A 24,741-nucleotide genomic window follows, 5' to 3' on the forward strand; every position below is an offset into this window, starting at 1 on the left:
CTCTGCCTTGTCTTGTGCTTTGCTTACCACTGCTTCTCTGGCCTTGACTTGGCCGGCGAACCAATCACCATCGCCTCCAAGCCTGGGCTGTAGAATCCGGGGTCTGGGGAATCCGGGGCTCCGAAGACAGAGACGCCCTCGAAATGGTCGAAACCAAGCGATCGGGACGGCGCAATCTATCGTACAAAAAGCAAAGTCCAAGGAGCAGCTTGTGCACCCGGCTGAAACCCCAAATCTCACCCCGGCCGGTTCGAAATGGCGCTATGGACGCCTCCTATAGGACCGTCTCACGCCACACGGCAGAGGAGCATTAAGGCTTTGAGAAGTGATGCCATTCAATGGCCTGCTATCGTTTGCTCCGGTGGATGAGCGGCCATTTCCACCAATAAATTCCCGGTTCTGTCCAAGGCTGCGCCCCAATCAGCCAGGTTGTTGCTTTCGCTTTGTGCATGCGCCCTTTCGATTCGGGCCAGGCGCGGGGAAACGGCATTAATATCTGTTTGACGCCCCTCCAGGGGTCTGTTAGAGGCGGTTTTCTTTCACTTCCTTCGCAGACCTTTGAAAGCCTTTCCATCCCCTGTCGCCTTCACTCTATCCTGAAGCCATGGACGAAAAGGTGGCGCCCGACGCTGCTGCTACGCCTCACGAGGTGGCTCTAGAGTCGCTTCCGGCTACAAAGGCGTTGCACACCGATACTGATCGTCGCGGATCAACTGCGCTCAACATTATCCGGAATCCTCTGCAGGTGAGTCGCGTCGCCCGGACCGATGGCCGATGCTAATCGACCAACTCTATAGAGTGCCACCCGAGAGCAAGTTCATAGCAATGCCCGCACCTTTGCCGAGACAAACGGACTGAGCGAGCACGCCGACCTTTTCGGCCGGGCTGCTTTGGTCGCACGAGACCCCGACGACTTCGAAAACATCCCCGGCCTTCTTGAGGACGAGCTCGCAGCGTTGACGTACGAGAAGAACCACAAATGGCACGGACCTAAGGTGCTTTGGTATACAGTTGGTCTGTGTGCCATTGGCGCCGCCACGCAAGGATGGGATCAAACTGGGTCCAACGGCGCCAACCTGCAGTTTCACGATGAGTTCAATATTGCTGGTACAGGACGAGACGAATGGATTGTGGGACTTGTCAACTCCATTATTTTCCTCACTGCTGGATTGATGTATGCACGATTGTCATCATGAATATATCGGATAATTGCTGACCTCGTATAGCGGTGCTTTTATCGTCGATCCTCTCAACCACTACCTTGGTCGTCGAGGAGAGATCTTCGTTACAGCTCTGTGCCTCACTGCGACGCCAATTGGATCCGCCTTTACACACTCATGGCAAGCACTGTTCGCGGCTCGCTTCGTTATGGGTATTGGCATTGGTGCGAAAAACGCGACCGTCCCTATCTTCTCAGCAGAAATCGCTCCTCATCGAGTGCGTGGTGCCCTGGTCATGTTCTGGCAGTTGTGGGTCGTCGCTGGTAAGACACTTTCGCACCTCTCGACAATTGTTCTAACAAGGTAGGTATCTTCCTTGGTCTTATCGCCAACGTCGCTGTCAAAGACACCGGCCGAATCGCGTGGCGACTGCAGCTTGGCTCCGCGTTCATCCCGTCTTTCATCCTCGGTGCCGGCATCTACTTCTGCCCCGAGTCCCCTCGTTGGCTGATGAAGCACGGCCAGATCGCCAAGGGGTTTCGATCGATGGCGCGTCTGCGAGCTCATCCCATCATCGGTGCTAGGGACTACTACTACTCGTACGTGATTTACCAGGAGGAACTGAAGGAGGCCCGAGGAGCTGGATACTTCCGCCGCATGTGGGACTGCTTCTCCATTCCTCGAATTAGGCGCTCCAACTATGGCGCTTCCACCGTCATGCTTGCCCAGCAGATGTGCGGCATCAATAGTAAGTTTGACGGAAGCCTGGATCTTATCAGTTCTGACTGGCGCAGTCATTTCATTTTACAGCTCCAGTATCTTCGTGAGAGCTGGATATGACGATGAGCAAGCGTTGTATGCGTCACTCGGTTACGGTGCGGTTCAGGTCCTGGCCACAATCCCAACTCTATTCCTCATTGACACCAAAGGCCGACGGACTCTGTGTTTGCTTGTGAGTGACCATACTTGGTACAAGGATCTAGCTAACTGTCTTCGCAGACATTCCCGGGGATGTGCATTTTCCTGCTCGCCGCTGGTCTCTCCATGCTCACGCCTGAGAGCGCCAGCAAAGGAGCGCAACTTGGACCCGTCGTGTTGTACGTTCCACAAACCTGTCCAGAATGATTCATGCTAACGTTGTATGAAGATTCATCTACCTGTTCACCATATGTTATTCGCTGGGAGAAGGGCCAGTCGCGTTCCAGTACTCGGCGGAGGTCTTCCCCACGATTCAGCGAGAGCAGGGAATGGCTTGGGCCGTCTGCATTAACAACACATTTGGTGAGCACCCCCAATTTCAATGGTCGACGCACGTCCTAACACCTCCCTTAGCCGGTGTCTTGAGTCTGACGTTCCCTCGTATGTCCACTGTGATGACGCCAACTGGGGCTTGTGAGTGACCTTTTTCATACCTCTTGATCACCGTCGATCTTCATCTAACGAACTCAGTCGGATTCTATGCTGGGCTCAACCTCATAGCCTGGGGCCTGATATTCTGCTTCGTCAGAGAGACCAAACAACTCACACTTGAAGAGCTGGACCGTAAGTGAACACGTCAACCTGGCATTGCATCCCACTAACAGCAAACAGAGGTCTTTTCCGTCCCGACCAAGGATTTCATCAAACACGAGACTACCGTCTGGTTACCGTACTTCTTCAAGCGTCACGTTTTCCGTCAGAAGATTGCGAAGCCACCCGCGATCATCGCGACTGCGGACGAGAAGCGTGGGAGCAGCACCTCGGTCGATGCGTGATGCATTATACCTGACCCTGGATACACGATATTTGATACCCCGGATATATTATGATAATGTGGTGAGAGGATGGGTGGTTTTGCGATTTGTGAGATATTCTGTCGTTGGGATGTTGATCCTGGAACGTCGCTTGGTTAATGTAGGATACTGCAGCTTTGCGGTGTGTGGATGGTGGATGGTTAACGTTGAATGGAGGCTTGTTTTACTCGGCAACTAGAAATGGTGCTGCCTAGTATGCATTACTTCGTAGCTTGGACACTCCACTAGGAAATATTGCTAGCCTTTGAGCAAGTGAGCATTCACTACTAGGCATGGAGTACAGCTGACTATTACGATAGGGCACCTGGGCACTGCACTGTCAATCAACGAGAGGTTGATTGATGGCTCGTGAGTCCGAGTGTGGAACTGCGTCCTAGTCTCCAGTCTCCACGCTGCCGTGTACATCTGAAACAGCGTCCATGAATCTGATACGCAGCGGGCCCTCTGGGAAATTGCGATCGCAATGCATCGCAGCAGCATGGGAGGAGACCCAGACTCTGTACGCAAGATTCGATCTTGATTCTTGATACGTACATCCATTTGAAAGACGTACGAGTTATCCGAGCAGCGGGTCCACGGCGTGGAGTGTGCGTGGACTACTGGTCCGAGCATCAGATTCGTACCCCAGCCTCCGGCCTTCAGCCCCGGTTCCACCCTCTCTCATTATTCGAAATCTCGAGGCGTGAGGCTGGGAAGGAGGCTGGAGTTGACGTTGGGCTGATGGCGGTGCCTTACGTCCTATGAGGCCATGATGCGAGACTTCGGGATTGAAAACGCGACAATTCCGACTGGGAGCGATCGCCCGGGATGAACTGTCGTCAAAACCATGTCAAATATCCAACTCGGTGGCAGGTTGCGAGTGCCATGGTTGATGCCGACTATTCTTAGACTCGGTCGGTCGTTGTCGTACGCGTTCCTGATCACCAGGTACAGGTACGGATAACTTGGCACCTGGAGCTTCCATCATCATGCCATCGCCACCGGTCTCGCGAGATGAGAGTAAGACATGCTCGCTTAGACGGTGTCAGTACCACACTCTCCTATTTATACAATTGTGGGAGTTCGCGTCCGAGTGGGAGTGTGGGACGAACCTCCGTCCGGATGCGGAAAACAAGCCCATTGCGCTTCCACCTAGAATTCAACGAGTCAGTTACGTACGCACCCACCGCTATCTCAAGTCATGAACATACGATAAATCCGCACCAGCCACCTCCGACTCTCTTCTGATAATATTTCAAGACACCTCCAAAGCCCCGACCAACCAGGAGCATTGTAGAGACTGTCGCTGGAGCCAGCCGCGCAAGCCGAATCGTCAGCGTCCACAAAAGCTTTTTGGGTGGGGAACCGCGATGCATCGATCGCAAATCACGTTGATAGCTGGCGAATCGGAGTCGGATTTGATTTACTGTAGAAGTTAGATCGTTGACTTGTTTTACCACGGATAGAGTTGTTGTGGTGAGGTGAGTGAGGTGTATTCCGCAGCCACATGTGGAAAAGTTTACCCACGCCTGGAAATGGAGTCCGGTATAAGTAGGCTATCCACCAATTTCTCAAGGGGGTAATTGCGTCTTTGGAAGATACACAATACTACACGATGAGGGCGAATACGAATATGAAGTGGCAGTTTGGCGCTATTGCCGTTGCGACGGCCATAAGATCTGTCGCTGGGCAGACGTACACCGATTGTAACCCGACAGAAGGTGCGTCCTTTACCACCACTCCCATCTCATCTTCCTCTTAATCCGCTAACACTGCTACCCGTGTAGAAACCTGCTCCGCAGACACGGGCCTCGCACAGTGGTCCTTCACAACCGACTTCACGTCTGGCGACTCGGCCTTCGACAGCTGGAACGTCACGTCCGGCTCTGTGCCCAGTACGTCGCTGGGCGCCGAGTTCACGATCAACCAGCAGGGCGATGCCCCAACGATCGAAACGGACTTTTATATCTTCTTCGGATATGTTGAGGTGAAGATGCGCGCTGCGAATGGCACGGGCATCATCAGTACGGCCATCCTGGAGAGTGATGACCTTGATGAGATTGACTGGGTACGCCGCCTCTCCCCTTCAATTCCAACTGCATTAGCAAAGAGATATTTCTAGCTTGAGAGAGATGGATATACTGACAAGGCCGCGTGCAGGAACAAATCAGTACCTTCGACAACCAAATTTCCACAAACTACTTCGGCAAGGGCAACACAACCTCCTACGACCGCGCAACAACAGTCTCCGTCACAAACCCCATCGAAGAATTCCACACGTACGGGATCTCCTGGACCGAATCAAAGACAGAGTGGTATGTCGACGGCACGCTAGTCCGAACACTCAACTACGCCGACGCCGTCGACGGCACAAACTACCCGCAGACACCCATGCGCGTGCGGATAGGTATTTGGGCCGGCGGAGACCCCGACAATAGTGAGGGGACGATCGAGTGGGCGGGTGGTGAGACGGATTACAGCGCGGCGCCGTTCACGATGTATGTCGAGTCCGTCAGTATCACGAACTATAACCCGGCCGAAAGCTATACGTGGACGGATCAGACGGGGGATTATACGAGTATTAGCAAGAGTAATGGGACGAGTGGGGAAGGGGAGACGCTTTCAGGTACGGGCTCTACCACCATCTCTTCCGTTACGTTTACAACGACGGTCTCGACTACGTCTACGACGCTGTCGACGACGAGTTCGGGCGAGAGCGAGACGTTTACGCCTACCTTACCCATCCCCTCCACTCCTGCCATCCCGTCCTCAATCCCGATTTCGAGTCCCGCGCTCATTCCTCCCGCAGGCACAACGACCTCCTCGTCCACATCCTCCTCAAGCTCCAGCTCGACCGACAGTTCCACTGGCTCAAGTGCGAGCGGCACGGACAGCGTAAGCAGCAACTTCGCCTCGCTCTTCCCTACTAGCGGCGCGAGCTCGAGCTTGATCAGCCCTACCGGCTCTTCCAGTATCAGTACAACCCCTGCCACCAGCACGCCGACGACGTTCTTTAATGCTTCTCCAGGTGTTTTGTCTGTTGGACTCGGTGGGGTTTTGGGGACGGTGCTTGCTGTTTTGATGCAGTTCTAGTTCCAGGTGAAGCTCTTGAGGATTGGTCTAGATTAGAGGGTAGTGGGGTTCAGTTGTCTGCTTGCCTGTCTTGGGTGTTAACAAGCTTGCTATCTTGCTATTGCTCCTGCTAATGGTTATCGATGGTTCTCTAATGTTCTTCCTGTCCCTTCTTTTGTGGGTTATCCTGTGGTTTGATAGCTATGGGCCGTTGGATTGTATGAGTAAACCGATCTTCGTCTTCTAGAGAAGACAGTCCCTGCCGTTTGAAATGGCTTGCCTTGCGTTCTATACGTCTCCGACACTCTATCCAGATATCATTCTATATCGGTAGTTCGCCATATCCTCTCACCGACTTCGTTTGCCCTCAGCGATAGGTCCTACCAGAAACTATACATGTAAGCCCCAGAAATGCCTCGATATCAAGCCCGATCGACCCGATACACCACCTCCGCCACATTCAAATACGCCTCGTACTCCACCTCATCCCCGTCCTCTTCACCTTGCATATCATAATGGTAATGCCCCCCCTTTTTATCCCCCTCAAGATCAAAACAATGCGTATGCTCCATCCTCAACCCCAACCCCTCGGGATCAGAACTATGAAAAACCGTCAAACAGACAACAGGCGCTTCACAAACATGATACCGCAACCACTCCTCCTCCAACGTCTTCCGATCCTTGAACGGTAAATCCTCGGGGGCCGGGAAATCAGGCATGACGTGGAACTTTGCTCTACCGGACTTGAGAAGAAACACTCCGCCGATGCTTATGGGGTGAGACTCGCCGTATGCGTTCAGTAAAGCTGTCCGAATGGCGTTTGGGAAGTTTGGGGGTCCTTTACGGCCTCGTGTGATTATCTTTAGGACGGGTCCTGGTTCTCCGGCGCACCCGAAGAGATTGGCCATGAGTGCGCAGTTTGTGCTGGGACTATGTCGGCAGTGGACCGTTTCCGTATCGTTTTCCTTCTCGACGATCTCGATGACCCTTGTTTCATTCTTCACATCCATCGAGTCTGGGCTGTTAAAGCTCGGTTCTCCTCCATGCTGATTTCTAGCAATCCATGATAGATTCGGCGCCAATTCCGCATTCCACCCGAGATCCTGGAACGGTGCCGCCCCCGCACCAAGCAGGAACCCCTCCTTAGGATTCATATCCATACACTCCGCAAGACGAAGAAGCTCATACTTTGCATTGAAATTCGGAGACGGGAAGAGATTGGCCTGCCCGCCGACATCTGCGATTCTTGTATTCCCTGACAGTCCGGGGGCTGCGAGACCGAAGGGCGCCGCTCGGAGATTGGGGCATGGTGAGACGGTTGCGGTGGCGTGCGTGAAGTTCGCTTGCAGGGCGGATTGGATTATGGGTGCGAGTTGAGAGAGGGGAGGGGGGTTTCGGGGGTGGATTGTTGTTTTTGTCATTGTGGAAGGCTTGGTGTTGTTGTAGAGGGCGAGATACCTATGGCGGGGTTATTTGGGGATGGAGATGCAATGCGGGGCAGGGGCTCTCGGGCCTGAATTCCGAGATTCAATTCAACATCTGAATGTTGCACCAATCTATCTGAACATACCAGGCAACTCGCTCTCTATTGCCGTCGAGCTCATGATGAAGTACCTATACCGCAGCCTTGCTCTCTACCAAGCTTCATCATGATACTCCACACAACAAGAGTTCGAAGCTTCAGAGACAGGCAAAGAAGCTATCATGGCAAAGCACGGACTCATTAATTATCGCGCCGATACAACTCAAAAGGTAAAATGTCCGGGCCTCCGACGTAGGCCAACGCGATCATCGCGATAACGCCAGCGAAGGATCAGAATCGCGACTGGGATGACGTGGAGCGCGATGATCTCTCGCCAAGCTCAGCACTTTCTATTGCTGAATGAGCTTAAAACTCGGGGATTAAGGGTCTGTTCGCGTGGTCTTTGAAGACGACGCGCCACCAGGGAGGAACAGAGCACCTTACTACAGAACGAGTCTTGAGTTTCGCTACCGTACCTCTGAAGAACCTGACTGTCGCATCTTCCTTATACTCGTTTGTCGACATTCATAGTACGGCATCTTTCCTCTTCGGCCCCCTATAATTATCTCAGAGAGGTAGTCAAGCTATGATCAGCCCTACAAGCCACGACAGCCAACAAGCCCCTCAACCGTCGCCGCGACCATCCAAAAGAGTCTTGGTGCCGCGTTTCAACAATGGTCAAACTGCGCCACCGACATAGCCCTGGGGAGCTGATATCTGGGGGCCAGAATTGACCACTCACAGCCCATCTTGGCAGCCGATCGCGACGTCATCTCCACCGCAGACAGAAGCTCAGCCCGGCGCTGTATCGCTCCAAAAGCGGTTAGCCTCGTTTGAGGGCAGTGAGCATTTAAAGACCCTGAGTCCTGACACTTCGAAGCCTCATCACAAACAAATAAACTCAAACAAACTACAATCTTAGCTTCATCATCTCGATTACCATGGACACCAAAGTGGGCTACAACGGCTATCCCGCCCCTCCTCAACAATGGGGCCAAGACGCTCCCGCGCCTTACGGGTACCCCCAGCCCTACCAACAACCTCAACCTTACGGACAATATCCTCCACAACAACCACCACCAATGTACCAACAACCATCGCCGCAACCCGCCTACACTCAACCTCCACAATCAACCCCGCGCGGCCTCGAAGTCTCCTTCACAAGCTGGACAGGCCGCCACCTGCGCGTAACCTCAGAAACAACCGACGGCCCGCTGGTCTACGCAGCCGATCTCAAAAACCGCAAACCGCACATGCTCTTCCAAGCGACGGGGACCGCACATCTGCCTGCAACAGTGATCTTCCACTCCTTCAGCCGGACCATCGACGTCACCATCAACGGGCAAGAAATGCCGCTGCGCCCGATGAGCAAGTGGAAAGCCGAGTACGGGTTCGACTCGCACGCCCTGCAGGGAAAGCACCTCTCCTGGAAGCGGGGTAAGTGTTGGAAGGCGTTGAATCTGGAGTGTGTCGATGAAGCTGGCACCGTGTTTGCGACGTGGAAGGCGCATAGTACATGGAGTGGGAAGAAGGCCGGGCGCCTGGAGATTCTGGAGCCGGCGATGCCTGGGGGTAAGGGGGTTGTTGATGAGCTGGTTGTTACGGGGCTCGCGAATGTTTATCTGCAGATGATGCAGACCATGTCGGCGAGTTCGGCGGCGGGCGCGGCGAGTGCCAGTTCCGCGGCGGCGGTTTCGGTTTAGTTTTGTTTTTGTTTTCTTCTTGATGATTGTTGGGGATTGTTGGATGGGTTCTTCTCTTTTTGATATCCTTCTTTCTGTTATCTGATATTTAGCCCGGATGTTTATAGACTTGATATGGGATTGTACCATCATTGAAACTTTATAATACTTTACATCATCCACCGTTCTTAACTTATATCTTCTGTTATAATAATATAGACACGGTACAGCGAGTCAACGGGGAATACGATCTGACCCAGCTCACATAAGCTTCGCTAGGTCTGTTGATTAATCTGTGCAGGCCCCCAATTCCCGAATCAAATAACCTGTGCACCTTAACCTCAGTAGCAAGGTCACGCTTGATTTTCACTTTCACTATATCCTGAACTTCGGGAAGTGAATGGATGGTATGACCCTACTAGGAGTACGGTGCAATAGCAACGAAGCCTTTGTTTCAGTGAGAGAGAGAGGTGGGTCGGATCTTCTCGATAGGCTAGGCCAATAGCTGTTGCGTATACATGGCCTAACAACAAATAATGTAATGGTAACAATGAGACGTCAGACAATGGGGTGGGGCTGGTGAACTGGACTCGGTCTGTGAATGTGAAAGATAAAAGACTCGATTTCCTGTACTTCAAAGAAAGCCTGGAGTAGACAAAGAGAGCATACTTGGACTTCGGTGCGATTCGCGAACAATGGCAAAGAGGGCGATATATATATGGATCTCTATCACCCTCCATCGAAGACTACAGTCTTCCAAGATCTTCACAGCTGTGCCATGATACACATCGAAACCTGTCCGACACTAACTCTCTTTTCTAGATCCGAAACCCTACATCATGGCTTCCAAGATCTCCCCGCTCAAGCCCGCCACACCCAGGGTAATGCGCGCGCAAATCGACCTAGCGAAGAAGCTCAACTTCGACTGCCACGCCAAGGTCTTCGAGAACCTGAGCATCTATGACCTAGCGCGGTGCCAGCTCGTCAGCAAGCAATGGCGCGCTAATGCGCTGGAATGGATCACGGGGGCTGGGTTGGCGTATCACTTTCCTATAGAGCATAAGCGGTTTATAAAGAAGTTTGAGCAGGAGATCGGCAATGAGAACAGGAAGGCTGAAGGGAAGGGAAAGAAAAAGGACGAGGATGAGGGCAAGAGCAAGAGCAAGGGGCCCGAGCCGTATCAGGTCTGGGACGAGTTCGGCGAGTGTGGTAAGTCGTCTTCCCTCTACCTAAACCAACTCCAATCGAAAAAATGATTGACGCTGACAGCTGCATGCAGCATACGAACAAGCGCGCACGGATGCCTGGCTCTGCGGCAGAGTCACCAGCGACCTAAAACTCAACAACGTATCGCACTTCAGCCTCAACGGCAAGTTCATCGTGTGGGCCGAGAAAGTCGATAAAGAGACCGAGCTCTTCTGGCGCTGGTCCGGCTATGAAGATACACCAGACGAAGGCTGAGTCCCGCATCCCGAGAACAGGATAAAGTTCAAACTCCCGCCCGGCCGCTTACGATCCATGAAGTGTGCGCTGAGGCGGAGACTCTCTTTCTCATCGTCCAGTGCCCGGAGTACATTGCAAAGTTGCGGAAAGTGCTGCCAAGCTCGAAGCGCCTCCAGGCAAAGTATGAGGAGCCCGAGCATATGGAGTTCATGGCTGATATCCAGACGGGGAAGGACCTGTGGTCCAGCTCGCGGCGGTATAATCGGACGGACTGGGAACAACAGGGTTTCTCAGATGCGGTAGTCTTCGGCTGGGAGAAGATATATCGGTTTGCTACGAACAACGATGCGCTCCACGTGCACTCCATACGCACCGGTGAGGAGCTCTATACACTACCTTTCAGGGTAGGCGGCCTGGACAGCATCGTCGTCCTGCGTCTGGACGGCCGCGAGGTCCTCTTGACAGTGAGGCCTGGATATGTCGATACAAACGCCATTGTTGAAATCCGCTTGACGGACGGTGAGACTGGTAAGTGTTTGCAGAGTATAGTTGTCCGCACGATGGTCGGCGCCCGCGAACAAATCGTCAGCTCCAACCGCCACGGCGAGGTCGCATTCGCGCTTGTAAGCTACGGCGAGGACGATGACGGGGAGATCGTGCGGATCCGAAAGTACGCGTGGGATGCCCCCAGAGAACTCTTCATCCCACAGGACAAAGTCAAGCTCGAGCTCTTAAAGTTCAACATCAAAGACCTCAGCCTCATGGGCGTACCCGAGGTCGACCCCTTCCGCGGGTTCGCTATCGGCGTGCAGCAGGGCTGGGAAATCCTTAATATTCCCGTCATCTCGAATCCCAACCCCGTACTTGCAGCGACCAGGATACCGATGATCTGTATAATGTCACCCTGGCCCTCGACGTAGACGACTCAGCGGTCCCCCTGCAAACCCCCGAAGGTGAGCGTTACCTCCTCGGCCACGTCGACTACAGCGTGTTGCATATGGGGTCCACGCTACTTGTTGATGTTATGTATGAGGGTGAGGATACCCAAGATGGTAAGACGGATTATGATGTTATGCTGTTCGAATTTGGATTTCGCAAACAATATAATCGGAAACCTGGGGCGAAGGAAGATTGTCTTTTTTTAATCAGAGCCAGCTTCATTGAGCTTGTCCTGAGTGAAGTGATGCTTTGCGCTCTCGTCATGAGAATATATCACTTCACGTTGCTATGTTTTGGTTTTGGATGACGCCTCTCTATTTGTCGCTCGCTTGCTTTGTTCTTGATGCTTGGTTAGTTGATCCGCTTACTTTCCTTCCTTGTTTAGGCGGAGTCGCCTATCTTCTAAAGATTTGATTTCGTGATCGATGAGCCTCAAGATTGGACATTACCATAGTAGAATCTCTGTCCCTTGGCTGGAGATATAGTAGACATCGTGCCCTGCAACGTTCAAGGCATGGGCTCGCATTACATCGCTCAAGGTATATTTGCTGGGAGCATTGACGGGTGGGAATTATAAGACGTATCTATATTCATATCTGTCAGTCAGGTGGGTGTTTTGGTAGAGATGATGAGCCCAAAAACTCGGGCTTTGACTGACACCAGCAGCATTCACCACGAAGGCCCTCATCGACTGAACCCCCGAGCTGCTGAAGTACCTGCAGTAGCCGTGGACAGTTGACGTCTGTCCATCAAAGTTCGAATCGTGATTGCCTTCAGATCCGAGAAATTGAGGATGGAAAAAATTGATGGAACATCCGGAGTAGCCGGTTTTCCTCGAGTCGACGACAGGCAATCCTTGCTTATCTGTGCAGAGAAGATTAGGCTCAGTCGTATGCAAGAGTGATCTTGCCAGATGGAGATTGAGAGCCCGGCACCCGTGGGCTGCTGTACAGAGCTCACTGGGCCTTGACCAGTTTGTAACACAAGGCACAAGCACTCCCTTGGGCCGAATATGTGGCAATTGACCGGTCTCAATGGCGAGCGAGCCTGCATGAACTGTCCGTGGCTTTTCTCCTTGAACCAACACCCATGTTCATGGCCTTGATGGCATTCGTAATGGATCTGGTCTGCCGGATCGTATGTTTGTGAGGGGGAGGGGCAGGAGCGGTGGGCCCCCCTTTGCTTGCTTTGTTTTGCGGCATCCCGCGTGGGTCATCCTCACCTCCACCAGACCTCGGGTGTCGGCACTGCCAGGCACAAAACAGCTTCCCCTCATCCTCTCTTTTAGATGTCGCCGTTCTCCTGTCCAGACCTCCTCGTGACCAGGAAATACGCTCCAATATGGCATACTCCGTCCAAGCAGAAGCTGCTCGAGTGCTCGAGGAGCACCTCCTCAACAACGCCGCTATTGGCGTCTCGGACTCGTTCAAAGAAGCAGCAAAGAAGGTCAAGTTTGTCGGTGACAGCTCACCATTTATCCCTACGCCTCTGAAGATCACCGAGTCCAGCTCCGCGCTCAATGCGTATGTCGCCGCCATTGCCAGTGCAATTTCCAAGAACCGCTATGGGATCGACTACCAGGATATCGTCGTCAATACGTGAGTGACGTTTTCAATGAAGGTGCTCGTGATGGGCTTGATCCTAATACGAGGTAGAGACGTAGCATCCCTGTTCCTGATGTCAATTATCCTGCCCACCGTCGGCGCCAGGGGGACCCCCGCGCTCCAGCACCCAACCATCACCAAGGAATTGGCCAAGGGCGATCTCTACCAGATGCAGAAGCCGATCCATCAGCAATGCACGAATGTTTACCAGACCAGAGATGGGCGATACTTTCATCTGCATGGGTCGATGAACGCCAGCCATACTATGAAAATGGTCGGTGTAGAAGAGCAGGATGTCACACATGAAGAAGCGCAGAAGATCTACATGGAGAAGGTCGCGCAATGGGATTCGAAGGAGATTGACCGAGTCGCGAATGAGGAATATAAGCAGGCCGGTGTGATTTGCAACACGCCTAAGGAGTTCTTCGCGAGCGAGCATGTAAGTCTCTTCGGGTACTTTCGACTGCCACTACTGACGGCGCTAGGGCAAAATCATTGCCAAGGAGCCCCTCTACACACTCAAACCGCGCTCTACGCCCCGGAAAGCATGGCCAGAAGCAAAGGACCCTTCGCGCCCGCTGGCGGGCATTAGGGTTATCGACTTCTCGCGCGTCATCGCCGCCCCGGTCATCTCCAAGATCCTCGCCGTCCTTGGCGCCGAAGTGCTGAAAGTTACATGGGATGGCTTACCCGATATTGCTGTAACCTGGGTCGAGCTGAGCACAGGGAAGCGCGACACGAACCTCAACCTGAAGAGCGAGGGAGATCGGAAGAAATTTGCGGAGCTTGTTGAGTCTGCTGATGTGCTGATCGATGGGTACCGTCCCGGAGTGCTTGGGAAACTAGGCTTTGACGCAGACTCGCTGCGAAAGATCAACCCTAGCTTGGTCTATGCACGAGAGAACTGCTACGGTTGGGAGGGACCGCTCTCATACCGCTCCGGATGGCAGCAGGTCAGCGACTGTCTTGTTGGTATTTCTTGGTTGCAGGGCAAGTTTCTGGGCTTGGGTGAGCCCGTTGTGCCTTTACTACGTAGGTGCTCATCCCTATTCTCAACGGGATGTGAGAACTGATATTGTGAACAGCAAACTCCGACTACCAGATGGGCCTCGTTGGCGCGGCAGCCGTGTCCCACGCTCTCTCCCTCCGAACGCAGCAAGACACCACCTTCGACATTGACGTCTCGCTGACACAATACAATATCTGGTACTACAGACTGGGCGAACATACGTCGGAGATTAAGCAGGCTCTGCGCGATCAGCACAAGGACCTGCATCTTCGACACTACGACGAGATGAACAGCTTGATTTCTAAGACCTTTGCCACTGTGAAGAAAGCTAGACCTGAACTATTCCAGCGACCTGAGTATTTCGATACCATGAGCGGGAAAGAGTGGGGTCTCGATGAGGACATCCATATTCTCACTACGCCCTTCAAGCTGGATAAATCGGAGCTCAAGTATGATGTCCCCTCTGGACGGAGAGGCCGATCGGAGGCCAAGTGGCTCGGCGCTTAGGGTTGATCGAGTAAGAAAAGGGATTGACATTCATTTGTATATATCAGAACATGATAATCGAGATGAGAAAAACCCTTGGGCAAAAGTTGCAAATTACCCCAACCATTTACTGTCATCCTTGGGAAATCCATCTACCTCCCGACATAACGAATCTGCCCATTCGCATCCTGCACATACCCATTCTCCCTCGTAATTCCGTTCTGCCCATACACCATGACACTCGCCTGCCCCTGCCCGGTATTCATCTCCCGCCTCGCCTGGTTCGCGCGGTCGTTGTTGATCACAGCCTGTCGCATACCATTGACCTGCTACACCACGCACAGTACTTGTCAGCAAAAGCCCATTATAAGGACAGAAGTTGGTGGGTCTAAACATCGAAGCATCATTGGTCTAGTGGTAGAATTCATCGTTGCCATCGATGAGGCCCGTGTTCGATTCACGGATGATGCAACGCATTTCATTTTTTTCCACCTCTCTTTACTTTTTGCTCTACACACAACATTTTCTTTCGTCGAGGAAAGGAAAGAGGAGGAAAGGGAAGAGCTGGACTTACGTCCTTGTGGTACTGGTGCATATGGTACGAAGCCTGCATATTCTGCACCGAGCCCATGGGGTTCGATACCCCGCTCCCGGCGCCCGCGAAGTCGGCGGCGTGGGAGGCGGCGCTGACGTATTTCTTGTAGGGGTCGTGGGGGGCGGGCATTTTGCTTGATTGACTTGTGATAGAAGACGCGGGTGATTGCAAAAAGGATTGTTGGAGTTTGAGTGAGGACTATGTTGGGTTAACTGCAGTTGGTGATGGTACCTTGACGGTCCATTTATACCCCGCGGATAAGAGGGACGAGGCCGAAAAAATATAGGTAGCAGCGTACCTTAGAGCAAGGCGCAGTGTATTTAGTGCAAGTGTGTCCCAGTGATGCCTCGATATGGAAAGCGCTCAGACGTTGGACGTTGGCAATCAAGGCGCTAGACGTTGCGCGAAAGGCTGAAGGTGCTATATCTATGGTCCTCGAACCAACGAAGCGGCAGAGTATACTTCTCAGCCTTGTGCTTGGTAAGCCCCGTTCACGAGCAGCGCAGTATTGATCGAGGATGATTGGTCTGTACGTGTTCGCTGCTATTGAGTGCGCGGGGATACAACTCAGGTCACAAGAATATTGTTGGCGAGATAGGTATTGTTCAGCCTCGCGATCTTAATGACTTTTGAAGAGGTATCTACTTGTGGACCTTCCGTGGGGACTTCGTTATTTGATACAGTAAAAACTGTGTACTATACCGTAGTCCTCGGCCTGTAAATATATAAATTAGACTTGTTAAGTGACAGCGGGTCGTTAAATCTAAAGTTGTACGTGCGGCCGTTCAGGAATCCCGTGGAGCGTTAGGCATACGCCAAAATATATATCGGACTAATTCTTTACGAAAATGCGCCACTCAGAACCACAACATATGAAAAGTTTCGGGACCACCATGCCCGCCTTCTAGCTCAGTTCGTACCCTTGCCCACACAGTCTTCGTCTACTCCCTCAACCCCATCCTCTTTCCTAACCATGCCCAACCCAGGAATCCTCTGCAAAATCTTCGCCTCGCGCGGCTTAGCATACATCGGCTCGGTGACCTCAAGGGCCTGGATCATATAGTCTTTCTTGAGAATCACATTTGTAAGGTACTCCAGCGACGCGGACCTGCAAATTGTTATCGTCGGCGACCACGCCTTCTCAACTTCAGCGGAGGCAGGGACGACATACCAATGTTCCACCCACGAGATCTCGCCTGGGTTCTGGGGCGACTGGTATATCTGGAAGAGCGTGCACTCGGGCTCCTGGGTGACCTTGTCGAATGTGAGGCGCAGGGCGTCGAGGAATGCGGGGATCTTTTCGTCGCGGATGTAGACTGTTATGTGGATCGAGATGCTGGGGATGGTGGTGTCTGAGGATGTCATTGTGAAGTCGCGCCTGATGGAATCAAAGCTGTCGAGGGATTTGGTGGCGGTAGTTGGATCTTTATATGTGCTTACGCCCCGGTAGCATTGCGTTTCAGCTGAGATGGAGATTGGTGGATACTATCATACTATCATGGGGTAAGTAAGAAATTAGGGCGCGCAGAGATGAGACAGCCAATCCGGTGGGTGCTGCATTCTCCGCAGTTGTGCTTACCCTACGCTACAGAAATTATGCATAGAGATTGGCTGCCACGAGCCGGGTTTTGACTCCCCCTACCCGTGATTGAAGACTGGCTACGCACGAGCCTTGAGGATTGGTAGGGCTTGGGTAGCAAGCTTAACGGCTGAACATAATTCTTAGGCTGATGGATACAGCCTGGATTGGCACCGGCCTTGGACTGTGATTTTCCGCATTATAGGCCTACTACTACGGCAGATAGGCAAGTGGAAGCAAGTGCGACAGGCAAGATAAGGACCGGCAGTCACTCTGCTCGGTGAGACGGCACGGTTCTATAGAGTAAGGAAGGTTGGGGTCGATAATGACGAACGGAAAGACCGCTGCATCATACGGAATCGTATGCAGAGCGTCCACGGTGGTTTTATATCAGGTCGATGAGAGGTTTTCACTGCGCTTATCTGCAGCTCGACGGACAATGTGTACCTACGTAGGTAGCGCCATCTCAGCCGCGTCTAGGTATGAGCCCGAAATATCATCTGCGAACCCTCTGAAAAACACTAAGGCTATGACACTCGCTATCCCAGGTGCTGAACGTACTCTCGGTAGCACCATCTCCAGCTGATTGCCAGAATAGGAAGGCACCACCCCTCCGCGGAATGTCCGCCCCAGCTCCTAACTCCGACGCTTACTCTCGTTCCCTGGCGAACATCCTGGAGGCAAGTGGTCGAATGTAGAAGGTGCGGAGGAGGCCTGGGCCCGCGCAGGGGTCTTCCCACCCTCAGCTCCATCGTTCCGCAAGGAATGTCTCATATCCGTCATCATCATACTCATCGTGCATCATCATAACCGTTCACTCATTTACTATCACAAGACAATTATGGGTAATGGTAAACGCAAGCTGCCCGAGCAGCCGATGGGCGCAGAGGAGAGCCCAGAAATCGGCGAAAGTGACAATTTCTCCGAACCGGAGGACCCGCGGACTTACGACGAGTTTCTTCGAGACCAAGCCAGGGAGGAAGCTGAGCAGCGGCGCCACAATGCCGCCAGGGACAGTTTGGAGGAGCTCCTGCAAGCTGACAACAGGAAGAAAAGTGGGGAGTCATCGAGGAAGAGTGGAGAAGAATCTAGAAAGAAGACTTCAGAAGAGTCCCGGCGGAAGAGCGGAGAGGAGGCCCGAAAGAAGACCTCAGAGGAATCTCGACGGAAGAGTGGCGAGGAGGCCAGGAAGAAGACCTCGGAGGAGTCTCGACGCCCCCAGAAGAAGAGTTCGCAGGCACCTCAGCAGCACTCTGAGGCCGAGTGTTCACGGGCCGCGATGCATAGAACCCTAGAGGGCCTGGACACCTCGCATGGCGAAGCCTTGCGCGAACGTGAGGCATCTGAGAGTAAGTTGTGCACCCGCCCCTGGTTGGAGTGTTGGAGCGCTGACTGATCGGTGATCAAGGACCGCCGCGACCGAGATTCCCGCAAGTCATCGCCCGTCGCGGCTTCGCGTCGGACACCATCCCCGAGAACACCATCCTTGCATTCCAAGCTGCAGTCGAGGCGGGTGCCCATGCTATCGAAACTAACATCCATATGTCGAGGGAAGGCATTCCCGTCTTGACGCATGTTCGTTCCCTCCCGTTTGCGACAATCTGTAAACCCCTACTGATACGGCGGATACCTAGGACAAGTCGCTGAAGCGCTGCTTTGGAGTCAGACGCAATGTCAAGGATGTCTGGTGGTCCGAATTGGCCCTTCTCCGCACCCTGGGCCCTACGCCGGCCCCCATGCCTCGCTTAACCGATTTATTGCATTTTCTGAACCAGCCTGATAACCAGCATATCTGGGTCTTGCTCGATGTCAAGGTACGTAAGTCGACCACCGACCACCCTTAACACATGAGCGCTATGATCATACGTCCGTTGATCAGGATGCCGGCTAACACCCGGGGCTTCGCGTCCACCCTACATAGATGTGCACCAATCTCCGTTTGCTATTACCCGCGCTAAACATGGCATTTGCGAGAGTTCCAGCAGCCCACGGAACCTCGTGGAAGAAACGGATTGTGATTGCGGTCTGGAAGGTGAGCAACTTACGCTTGAATCCTTCCGCATCCTTGCTGATCTCCCTTGCAGGCAGGATGGTTAAAGGAGAGCGAGTGGAATATGAAAGAATTCAAGCTGTGCTTGTCTGCCTGGTCTCCCACCTATGCAGATGCCGTGCTAGATGAGTTCCAGAGATTTGGTTTGCCGCTTGACTGCAGCTTGAAGAACTACACCTTTGAGAGCGAGCGAGGAGAGCTTGTCCGCGCCAAACACAGGCAGAAATACCCAAATAGCAAGATCTTCTCCTGGCCTGATGACTCCGATCTAGCCATGGCCCGGAGCATACGCAACGGCGTTGATGGTGTTATCTGTGCCGACCCTTTGCGCTTTTTCGAGCTTTGCCGTGAGTGGGAAGAGGATGAGGCGGCCCGAGTGAGCTATCTCAAGCCCTCGTGGTACCAGCAGCTCCAGTGGCTTTACTGGAATGTTATTGCGCATGTGATTGAGTTTCTTCTGTTGATATGGGAGGGAAGGCCGCATCATCGGATCAACTTCGCTCTTAAGGGGTTCGATCCGTTTCGTCGGCGATCGATCACCATGCCGAATGAAACTTAGGAAGACTTGAACTTGATGTCAGTGCTTGGAATGCTGCGTTGCTTTTATTTTGCAACTAATGCTGCAACACTATCATTCGCGTTTGTGGATTATAGAACTATTAGGTAGATTGTCGTGGTTATGATGTCTCTATAGCAAGCGGAGGGAGTCTCGGCGTACGGGCTCAAGAACATCTTGCACAGAAGAATGTTATTACTACTTCTACTGTGCTTCGTTTAACTACCGTGTACAAGAATAGATATCAGTACTTGGGATCCACTTCCTACCGCACCATAAAAGCTTGGTCGTAGGAGTATCTCACCAGATCCCACCAGCCCTGACAATGTCGATCCAATATCTATCGCAGAGGTTATCCGCAAATCTCTTTTCCACAGGACATACCCGTCCTTGATCCTGAGACAGTACGGTGGGTGAAGCACTTATTTGTTGGATTTGTAGTTCACCGATAAGCCTGCGGAGAGACCGTCGACGGAGGAACTCCTGGCTAATCCACGGTTGGGTAGGCTTACTATTATTGCTGGAGTTTTCAACATCTTGATCATTGCTAACAATCTTCTTCCCTGACTTTCGTTGCCTATGCCTTGATATATTCTTCAGCCTGCAGCGCCGGTTTTAGCCGGCATCTACGGCATGTCCGAAAAAGGCTGACAGGCTTGCCTGAAGAGGCCACGAGGGTGAAGCGGGCAAATTGCCAATCCTTGAGAAGGTAGGTAGGCACTATGGTAGGTAGGCATAAAGCACAATGGAAATTGGGAACATGATGGATGCGTGGCTGGGGCTGGGGCTTCCCGCAATGGATCTGGATTCAACAAGCTTTCTGCACTTTTTCAGCCATTCTGTCTCCAGTGTTCGCCTTGAAGATCTCCATCCTTCAATGTGATCGCGAGCCATTTATTCAAAGGCTCTGCATACCCCGAGGGCGCGACGATCTCAGGGCCTGACTCCTGCAAATATCAAGGCCGAATACGTGCTGATAAACTGAGAGACAGGACTGCAACGATGGAGTTGCCGTTTCTGTGGAAAAAGTGCAGCTCGGCGATCCCCAAAACGCAGCGCACACCCCTCCGGGTGCGACATGATCGATGGACAGGCCGGCAACTGTATGTAGCGGAGGTTCGAAGCGCACGCCAGAGGATCTATCAACAAACCCTGGCTTCGGATCCTCGAAGTGGCGCGTGAAGGCTTCGGCCAGGAGACCCCGCGGGAGCCATTTATGTTCTGGATTGGTGTTGAGCAGATCTGGATTTTAAGAGCTTATGTGTGCTATGACGGGGTTTGATTCGGGGAAAAAATAACGGCTAGGCTGGCGCTGGGGCATAGATGGTTCGAGGGCGTTTGGTTGGACTGGGACTAAACAGAACGACGTTATCAAAAAGTTACATGTGTGGCGTCCGGGGGGGCATATACTTTACGTACTATCATCCTAAGTTCATACGAGTAAGAAGCGTTCTCCGCGTACTCTTCTACCTGAAACCAAGGCCTAGAACCTGGTATAGCGCCACGGTCACGCTCGAACACTGTGTCTGCTCCTCAGTTATATTGGCGAACCTACCACGTAAAAACAGGGTGTGCTGAGGAACCGGCTATGCGGCAAACAATCTTATCAGGTTGTCCAACAACCTTTCATCTTATGGTATATAGCGGGTGAGAGCAGCCTGACATGCATTGAAGATGGTAACAACGGAATGTCGTGTATTCGGTGACGAACATGAAAGCTACTGCTATATAGATATTCACCACGTACCTACGAGGCCTTAGCACGAGAGCTTTTCACGGGACCATGATAGGTTCCAGCAAGCGCGCAATCAGTCTCGGCAAAGGATCCCTGTGTGCAGACGGAAGTGTTCTGGGAGGCAGAGAACGTACTGGACTTGCCCATCCTGGCTTCCCCACCAAGAAGACCGGTGGTCGGCCGGGGTGAAGAGGGGTCTGCTCGATGGAGCAAACAGATATATCTCCGGTTGGAGAGTCTAAGAAACTCAGGAATGCTTGTCGGTACCACGAGCCGGTATATCAAACGGCCAAGCATTGGCAAGCTCCGCCTTCTCCTTTGCAGATCGGGCAAGCGTCCGTACAAACTTATTCCTGATCCCCGGAAGAATGCGCTCCAGCTCCGCATACTCCGCGTGACTCACGAACCCGCGATTCAGAAAGTACCGAGTACCGATTGAGCGCTTGAGGTCTCGCATCAGCTGTCGCGCCGCTGCCGCACCCTCAGCATCACGTTCGGTCATCTCGAGACTCTCCTGTGATAACCGAAGCGGTGCCCTTTGACCTGTCCGCGATATCCTCGGGATATCGGTCCAGTTCTGCGCTTGTTGCTTCGCCAGGAGTTCGAGGTACGTGACCTCTCCGTCCACAAGGAAGCGCCGCGCAAGCGAAAGTAGGTCGAAACAGGTGGTCTGGCGGAACTCGAGAGCCTTGAACAGCCGCGGCATATTTGTATGCAGGAGGTGTCTGTACAGAGCGAGCAAGGCCATACTGATGAACAGAGAATTGGCCTTTCGCGTGGCGACAGCTTCGCCCTCATCCTTGAACAGCGATTTGATGGCAGCGTGGTTTGGTCGATCGAGTAGGCCTTCAAGTCGTGGTCCATTGTACTGCAGCATAGACGGCTCAATTGTGTGCTGGTACAGCGGTGCCAGCTCCGTAGACTGCCAGTCGACGAAGTCGAATATCTCCGAGGGGTCCTCTGGATTGACAAAGATATTTTCGGTGCGTAGGTCGCCGTGCCAGAGGCAGGATGCTGCTATCTCCTCGTCCTCGGGCAGTAAGTAGTCAACTACTTTCAGGTAGCTTCTCGCCGCAAAGAGCTTTGCCTGCCGTGAGGGAAAGTAGGTCCTAGAATAGTGGATAGCGAATGGCGACGGCGGCAGTTGCTCCGTGTTCCGAACGCAAAACGCTTCGCGTGATCCAATAGCCCGCTCGTAATCTCTTGCTGTCTCCCAAGGGCCCCGGAAAAAGTCCAGCTTTGCCCTTCCGTCCTTGGTGCTCTGCCGACCTGCCCCGGGGCCGACAGCGAACCTACAATCCACAACATATTTCCCATGCTTGTTCATGTACCGGAGGCTGGAACTGGCCTGGCGGAGGTCGCTTCTGTAGTACAGGCTCCCATACTGCGGAAAGCGAGCCTGTGACCAGAGATCCTGGTAGTAGGCCACTTTCTCGAGGACTTGAAACTTCACCTCGTTCCCAAGCGAATCCCATATTTCACTCAACTGTATGCCACGCGGGTTCTCCATCAGGATGTACTCCGCCGCCACAGGATTATCGGTCGAGGAACTCCACGCGAGGACCTTGGGAACCGGTGTACCGAGGACGTTTCGCATCTTGGGTAGTGTCAGTATTGCGCGTCTAGACTCTAGACCGACCAAGGAAAGGCGCGTACAAAATCCATGGTAGCGACTTCCGAAGCCGTGGTAAAGTGCGGAAGCCCGGCATTCGGATTCGGAACCTTTCCCACGACTTGAAATCCATTGTCCATTGTGAAGCGCATGACCTTATTGTGCATCCCATCCCCCAACTTCCCGACACTTATACATGCTCGCGGCGCATTGCTTGCGGCCTCCGCGGCGCGAACGGCTACGTTGGCGAGCTCGTCGACGTTGAAACGGACGTAGCGTTGGGCTAATTCGTGCGCTTCGTTCGTGAGGAATCGGCCGCGGGTGAATCTGAAGAAGCTCTCATCGTGTAATCTGTGCTCGTTTAGGGCAACGGGTTCGCTGCTCGTGAATTGGCGGGCTTGCGGAGTCGTTGATCTAAAATGACAGAACCAAGATCTGGAAGACAAAGTGGCCGCCTGGACATGGACGGCTGGGGTAAATGCGGGCGCAATTCGCAGTGCCCGCGACATTGATCACATTGGGAGTACTGTGCGAAAAGGACAGACAGATATTGATTCTGAAGAGGAATTGGGAGCTCAAGGAGTGACTTAAAATAGCTTTGGGGACCGGACAGCCACAGAGAGCGAGAGAGCGGAGAGCAGCGGCAGAACCTTGCCATGCGCCACAACCAGTGGCTGATGTCCTACACAGCCACATTATAGGGCTCTGGATACCTACCCCGAATGCGAAATCCATATTCTCGGACTGAGGAATATAATATATTTCGACCGGAGGACTGTAGCAGAGCAACTGCATGTCTGGACGAGAATATGGGCAGGAGCCTAGTAAACTGGTCAAAAACCGTCCCGGAGCTTGATCTTGTCTAGACGGAGCCATAGTTCGGCCAATGAATCATGGGATACTCTTCCCCTGCAAAGGCTAGTAAAACAGCCTCAAAGATCCTAGCTTCACATAGTTAGATCAGCGCTGCCACTCTCTTACTCACCTACTCTGCGAGTCCGAATTGAGCGGGGCTTGTGCGACATATAGATACCGTAGACCTGGAGCACAGAAAGAACGGCCCGGGGATGGCTCGCTTTACCTCCTTCATAGATCCTCTTTAGTTCAAGCCCCTCAGAGACCTGTTTCCAGTATCAAGGTCGACGAGTCCGGTCTCAAATATGCCACTATCACCAGCAATCCAAGCCTTCATCGCCCAGTTCGGCAACACATGGAACCCATCGGTGAATTCCGCCTGCGAGCAGTTCTTCGAGAGTCGCCATGCAGCCTTACACCAGCCACCGATACCAACGGTCCGAGTCGAGACGGATATCAAATACGAAGAGGATGAGCGGCAAACGCTTGATGTAGGTACTTACCTACCGTATCACCATGCTATCCACTAGTTCAGTGCGTACGGGTAGCTCGATGCTAATTCTAGGCAAGATCACCTGGCCTACGAACATAGGACTTGAGGAGCAAGAAGGTGTCGAAGAGGAGAAAGGTCTACCTGTCGTAGTCTTCTTCCACGGTGGGGCCTTTGTCCGCGCTGATACTCAGATAACGCCGCATATGCACGCGAATATAGGTAAGTTGTGTTGCGTTTCCCGTACCTCTCTTTCACCGGTGTCTCCGAAAACGAGAGTTTAACAGTCCACTCTTTACAAGCCGACTAATTTGCCAGGAACAACATGATAGGCGTTCTAGGGACATACCGACTTCTCCCCGAAGCCCGCTACCCCGACGGCACAGAAGACGTCGCAGCGACTCTCACCTGGATACACCGAAATATTCACCGCTATGGCGGCAATCCCGACGCAGCTTTTGCATTGGGGCAAAGCGCTGGAGGAGCACATCTAGCCATGGCTCTCTTTCTCGGTCTCATTGAGCCGCAGGATCAACCGCGTGGAACCCTCCTTCTCAGCGCAGCGCTGGCCTATGATCTG

The 24,741-nt window shown here is 52.9% G+C and overlaps 10 protein-coding genes and 1 non-coding gene across 11 annotated transcripts; 7 read left to right on the forward strand and 4 right to left on the reverse strand.

Moving 5' to 3' along the window:
* The first annotated feature begins 459 nt into the window (after nt 1-459).
* On the forward strand, nt 460-3,052 carry BDW74DRAFT_110141 (uncharacterized protein). Its single transcript, XM_073721758.1, has 10 exons — nt 460-745; nt 798-1,174; nt 1,227-1,483; nt 1,528-1,908; nt 1,955-2,112; nt 2,160-2,257; nt 2,308-2,441; nt 2,493-2,552; nt 2,610-2,702; nt 2,751-3,052. Exons 1-10 carry the CDS (start codon nt 605-607, stop codon nt 2,912-2,914), a joined length of 1,863 nt encoding a protein of 620 aa, XP_073578186.1. The 5' UTR covers nt 460-604; the 3' UTR covers nt 2,915-3,052.
* Nucleotides 3,053-4,364: 1,312 nt separating this feature from the next.
* Nucleotides 4,365-6,304, forward strand: BDW74DRAFT_110182 (glycoside hydrolase family 16 protein). The gene is made up of 3 exons (XM_073721759.1): nt 4,365-4,653; nt 4,720-5,000; nt 5,093-6,304. Exons 1-3 carry the CDS (start codon nt 4,548-4,550, stop codon nt 6,023-6,025), a joined length of 1,320 nt encoding a protein of 439 aa, XP_073578187.1. The 5' UTR covers nt 4,365-4,547; the 3' UTR covers nt 6,026-6,304.
* Nucleotide 6,305: 1 nt separating this feature from the next.
* Nucleotides 6,306-7,669, reverse strand: BDW74DRAFT_189071 (PTD012 family protein). The gene has a single exon (XM_073731887.1). It carries the CDS (start codon nt 7,423-7,425, stop codon nt 6,427-6,429), a length of 999 nt encoding a protein of 332 aa, XP_073578188.1. The 5' UTR covers nt 7,426-7,669; the 3' UTR covers nt 6,306-6,426.
* A 766-nt stretch (nt 7,670-8,435) lies between these two features.
* BDW74DRAFT_163470 (uncharacterized protein) lies at nt 8,436-9,390 on the forward strand. Its single transcript, XM_073726112.1, has one exon. It carries the CDS (start codon nt 8,468-8,470, stop codon nt 9,227-9,229), a length of 762 nt encoding a protein of 253 aa, XP_073578189.1. The 5' UTR covers nt 8,436-8,467; the 3' UTR covers nt 9,230-9,390.
* Nucleotides 9,391-10,047: 657 nt separating this feature from the next.
* BDW74DRAFT_183716 (F-box protein) lies at nt 10,048-12,285 on the forward strand (the record flags this gene model as incomplete). The annotated part of the gene is made up of 5 exons (XM_073730586.1): nt 10,048-10,417; nt 10,488-10,590; nt 10,659-11,444; nt 11,522-11,703; nt 12,257-12,285. The coding sequence occupies 5 exons, from the start codon at nt 10,048-10,050 to the stop codon at nt 12,283-12,285; spliced, it is 1,470 nt and encodes a 489-aa protein (XP_073578190.1).
* Nucleotides 12,286-12,839: 554 nt separating this feature from the next.
* BDW74DRAFT_189075 (uncharacterized protein) lies at nt 12,840-15,015 on the forward strand. Its single transcript, XM_073731888.1, has 4 exons — nt 12,840-13,188; nt 13,246-13,633; nt 13,680-14,226; nt 14,280-15,015. The coding sequence occupies exons 1-4, from the start codon at nt 12,932-12,934 to the stop codon at nt 14,708-14,710; spliced, it is 1,623 nt and encodes a 540-aa protein (XP_073578191.1). The 5' UTR covers nt 12,840-12,931; the 3' UTR covers nt 14,711-15,015.
* BDW74DRAFT_183718 (uncharacterized protein) lies at nt 14,842-15,413 on the reverse strand (the record flags this gene model as incomplete). Its single annotated transcript, XM_073730587.1, has 2 exons — nt 14,842-15,015; nt 15,264-15,413. 2 exons carry the CDS (start codon nt 15,411-15,413, stop codon nt 14,842-14,844), a joined length of 324 nt encoding a protein of 107 aa, XP_073578192.1.
* On the forward strand, nt 15,090-15,160 carry BDW74DRAFT_t208. Its single transcript has one exon. It is a non-coding gene; the product is annotated as a tRNA-Gly (tRNA).
* A 544-nt stretch (nt 15,414-15,957) lies between the features above and the next one.
* On the reverse strand, nt 15,958-16,661 carry BDW74DRAFT_163477 (putative quinol monooxygenase). Its single transcript, XM_073726113.1, has 2 exons — nt 16,456-16,661; nt 15,958-16,392 (listed from the first exon to the last, which is right to left on the reverse strand). The coding sequence occupies exons 1-2, from the start codon at nt 16,647-16,649 to the stop codon at nt 16,194-16,196; spliced, it is 393 nt and encodes a 130-aa protein (XP_073578193.1). The 5' UTR covers nt 16,650-16,661; the 3' UTR covers nt 15,958-16,193.
* Nucleotides 16,662-17,704: 1,043 nt separating this feature from the next.
* On the forward strand, nt 17,705-19,472 carry BDW74DRAFT_183720 (PLC-like phosphodiesterase; the record flags this gene model as incomplete). The annotated part of the gene is made up of 5 exons (XM_073730588.1): nt 17,705-18,212; nt 18,272-18,438; nt 18,498-18,677; nt 18,785-18,895; nt 18,948-19,472. 5 exons carry the CDS (start codon nt 17,705-17,707, stop codon nt 19,470-19,472), a joined length of 1,491 nt encoding a protein of 496 aa, XP_073578194.1.
* Nucleotides 19,473-21,451: 1,979 nt separating this feature from the next.
* On the reverse strand, nt 21,452-24,488 carry BDW74DRAFT_171509 (uncharacterized protein; the record flags this gene model as incomplete). The annotated part of the gene is made up of 3 exons (XM_073727316.1): nt 21,452-22,801; nt 22,861-23,230; nt 24,484-24,488. The coding sequence occupies 3 exons, from the start codon at nt 24,486-24,488 to the stop codon at nt 21,452-21,454; spliced, it is 1,725 nt and encodes a 574-aa protein (XP_073578195.1).
* Between the last annotated feature and the right edge of the window lie 253 nt (nt 24,489-24,741).

This window comes from Aspergillus multicolor (assembly GCF_047715735.1).
Source record: "Aspergillus multicolor strain CBS 133.54 unplaced genomic scaffold BDW74scaffold_49, whole genome shotgun sequence".
Classification (NCBI taxonomy): Eukaryota; Fungi; Ascomycota; class Eurotiomycetes; order Eurotiales; family Aspergillaceae; genus Aspergillus; species Aspergillus multicolor.

Coding starts and splice junctions, on each gene's coding strand:
- BDW74DRAFT_110141 (XM_073721758.1), top strand. CDS start 605: ATGGACGAAAAGGTGGCGCCCGACGCTGCTGCTACGCCTCACGAGGTG. Junction 2,258..2,307: donor CAACTTGGACCCGTCGTGTT/GTACGTTCCACA, acceptor CGTTGTATGAAG/ATTCATCTACCTGTTCACCA. Junction 2,442..2,492: donor CTGCATTAACAACACATTTG/GTGAGCACCCCC, acceptor CACCTCCCTTAG/CCGGTGTCTTGAGTCTGACG.
- BDW74DRAFT_110182 (XM_073721759.1), top strand. CDS start 4,548: ATGAGGGCGAATACGAATATGAAGTGGCAGTTTGGCGCTATTGCCGTT. Junction 4,654..4,719: donor CGATTGTAACCCGACAGAAG/GTGCGTCCTTTA, acceptor CTACCCGTGTAG/AAACCTGCTCCGCAGACACG. Junction 5,001..5,092: donor ACCTTGATGAGATTGACTGG/GTACGCCGCCTC, acceptor GGCCGCGTGCAG/GAACAAATCAGTACCTTCGA.
- BDW74DRAFT_189071 (XM_073731887.1), bottom strand. CDS start 7,425: ATGACAAAAACAACAATCCACCCCCGAAACCCCCCTCCCCTCTCTCAA.
- BDW74DRAFT_163470 (XM_073726112.1), top strand. CDS start 8,468: ATGGACACCAAAGTGGGCTACAACGGCTATCCCGCCCCTCCTCAACAA.
- BDW74DRAFT_189075 (XM_073731888.1), top strand. CDS start 12,932: ATGGCATACTCCGTCCAAGCAGAAGCTGCTCGAGTGCTCGAGGAGCAC. Junction 13,634..13,679: donor AGTTCTTCGCGAGCGAGCAT/GTAAGTCTCTTC, acceptor TGACGGCGCTAG/GGCAAAATCATTGCCAAGGA. Junction 14,227..14,279: donor GCCCGTTGTGCCTTTACTAC/GTAGGTGCTCAT, acceptor TATTGTGAACAG/CAAACTCCGACTACCAGATG.
- BDW74DRAFT_163477 (XM_073726113.1), bottom strand. CDS start 16,649: ATGACATCCTCAGACACCACCATCCCCAGCATCTCGATCCACATAACA. Junction 16,393..16,455: donor ATCTCGTGGGTGGAACATTG/GTATGTCGTCCC, acceptor AACAATTTGCAG/GTCCGCGTCGCTGGAGTACC.